General features: G+C 41.0%; 1 protein-coding gene across 1 annotated transcript in view; it reads right to left on the reverse strand. All coding sequences in view use genetic code 11, as the record gives it.

Annotated features, from left to right (window-relative positions):
* The window catches only part of EGR_10367 (hypothetical protein), a gene marked incomplete at both ends in the record, with an annotated part of 10,636 nt that overhangs the window by 6,750 nt on the left and 2,015 nt on the right, over positions 1–1,871 (reverse strand). Inside the window, 2 exons of the mRNA XM_024499616.1 lie at positions 1,343–1,490; positions 1,675–1,746. Coding sequence (XP_024345964.1) covers positions 1,343–1,490; positions 1,675–1,746 — 220 coding nt within the window. The remainder of the gene's footprint in view (positions 1–1,342; positions 1,491–1,674; positions 1,747–1,871) is intronic.

Genomic DNA, 1,871 nt, shown 5'->3' on the forward strand with positions numbered 1-1,871 from the left:
TGGAAATATTATTCGTCGTGACTTTAATCATGCCTTGATTTGTGGAATCTGGTCACTCACCAATTGAGGAGCTCTCTCTAAACAACAATATGCATCGAGTGGTTTTTGTGTGCGTCTCAGATGCACCTTATTGTTAATGTTGAAAGCGTGAATAGTAGTTGGAACCTTGAAACCCTTTGACATCTCCGTGGACTAAACTCGCTGTTGGTGTTCGCAGTTTTGAATTCGTTGTGACTCGCCACAAGGCATAAGTAGTGCGAATACTTTTGCCAAATAGTTGCAAGACCAAACAGGTTACCTCCCATGCAGCTTATTAATCACTTAGCTCCCACGAAATGTGCTTCTCTTTTGACTGACCTACCATTGCTGCGGTTTGAGGTGTGTTCGTCTGGTGTCACGTACATGTGACACGCATTCTTCCCACGAAATTTCCTCCAGAACCTTTTGCGGCAGCCTTTAGCACATCCATTCAAACTAATTGACTTGATAATTTTAATTCAACTCAATGTAAACAGTAGTGGAAGCGGAGTGCTAGTGACGAAAGAATAAAGGTAGCAGTTGACCTTGAATCAGGCTAGTGACCATGGGCACAGTTGGGTAGGTATAGCTTAATTTGTTTGCAGGCTTGCAAATTGCACTCGAATGTGAGTGTTGAAGGATCGCAATGGGGCCTTTTCCTGTTTGATATTGGTTTGATTGAGCAGGTCTCATTGACGTTGCCCTGAATGTCTGTTGACCTTGAGTTAGGCTTGTGAATCATTACCGACCTCCGTTGACACAATTGAGTAGATTTAACTGAACTTTTTCATGCTGATAAATTACACTTGCATTTGAGGTTTGAAGCATCATTTTGCGGCCGTATTCTGGTCACTTTTGGCTTGACTGAGCAAATTGGATTGACGTCCTTGCGAATGACCATTGACCTTGAGTAAGGGTAGCGAGTATTTTCCTGACGACCATGGGCACAGTTGAGTAGATTTAACGGAACTCGTTTGCATGCTGGAAAATTGCACTTGAATTGGAGATTTGAAGTATCGTATTGTAGCCTAATATTGGTTAGTTTTGGTTTGACTTTGCGAATCCCATATACTTCTTTCCGAATAACTGTCGACCTTGTTGTACGCTAGTGAATACGCTCAGGCCGTCCTGTTCACTGTTGAGTACATTTAATCAAACTCGTTCCTATTTCTCCAAATCGCGCATAAAAGTGACATTTAAATGATTGCATTGTGGTCTGTTCTTGGTTAGTGTTGGCCTGAATGTGCGAATCTAATCGGCTTCTCTCCGAATTACTGTCGACCTTAAGTTACACTAGTAAGTACATTACGACTGTCCTATTCACCTTTGGGCAGATACAATCAAATTCATTTCCATGTTTCCAAATTGCACTTGAATTGGAGATTTGAATGATTGCATTGAAGCCTGTTCTTGGTCAGTGCTGGCTTGACTGCGCGAATCTCGTAGACTTCTCTCCGAATGATTGTCGACCTCTAATTAGGCTATTGATTTCATTTTAACTCTAGGTGGGATTCCTGCTATTTTTTGGCGTTTATTTGCATTTCGTCCTTCCCGTCTTAAATTGCGTTCTTTTCTATAAGTAGCATATTGTTATTTTGAGTCAACGTGTATATACTGTGTCCTTGTTATATTTGTCTTTTTTTAACTTCTACTAACCCAGCGGTTTGGACTTCTGAGGTGTGATTTGAAGTCTTCGTCCACCTTTAGTCCTTTTAGACATATATGGATCTGATTTTTTTTATAATTTCAATTGCAGAATGATACTTCTCGCGTCTGATGGCATTGCTGCTTAAGTAGACCTCAAGCGGGGGTCAAATCTTGATATTTGTAGGTTCCTCTCAATGTACTGATCC

This window comes from Echinococcus granulosus, assembly GCF_000524195.1.
Source record: "Echinococcus granulosus chromosome Unknown EG_S00213, whole genome shotgun sequence".
NCBI classification, from domain to species: Eukaryota; Metazoa; Platyhelminthes; class Cestoda; order Cyclophyllidea; family Taeniidae; genus Echinococcus; species Echinococcus granulosus.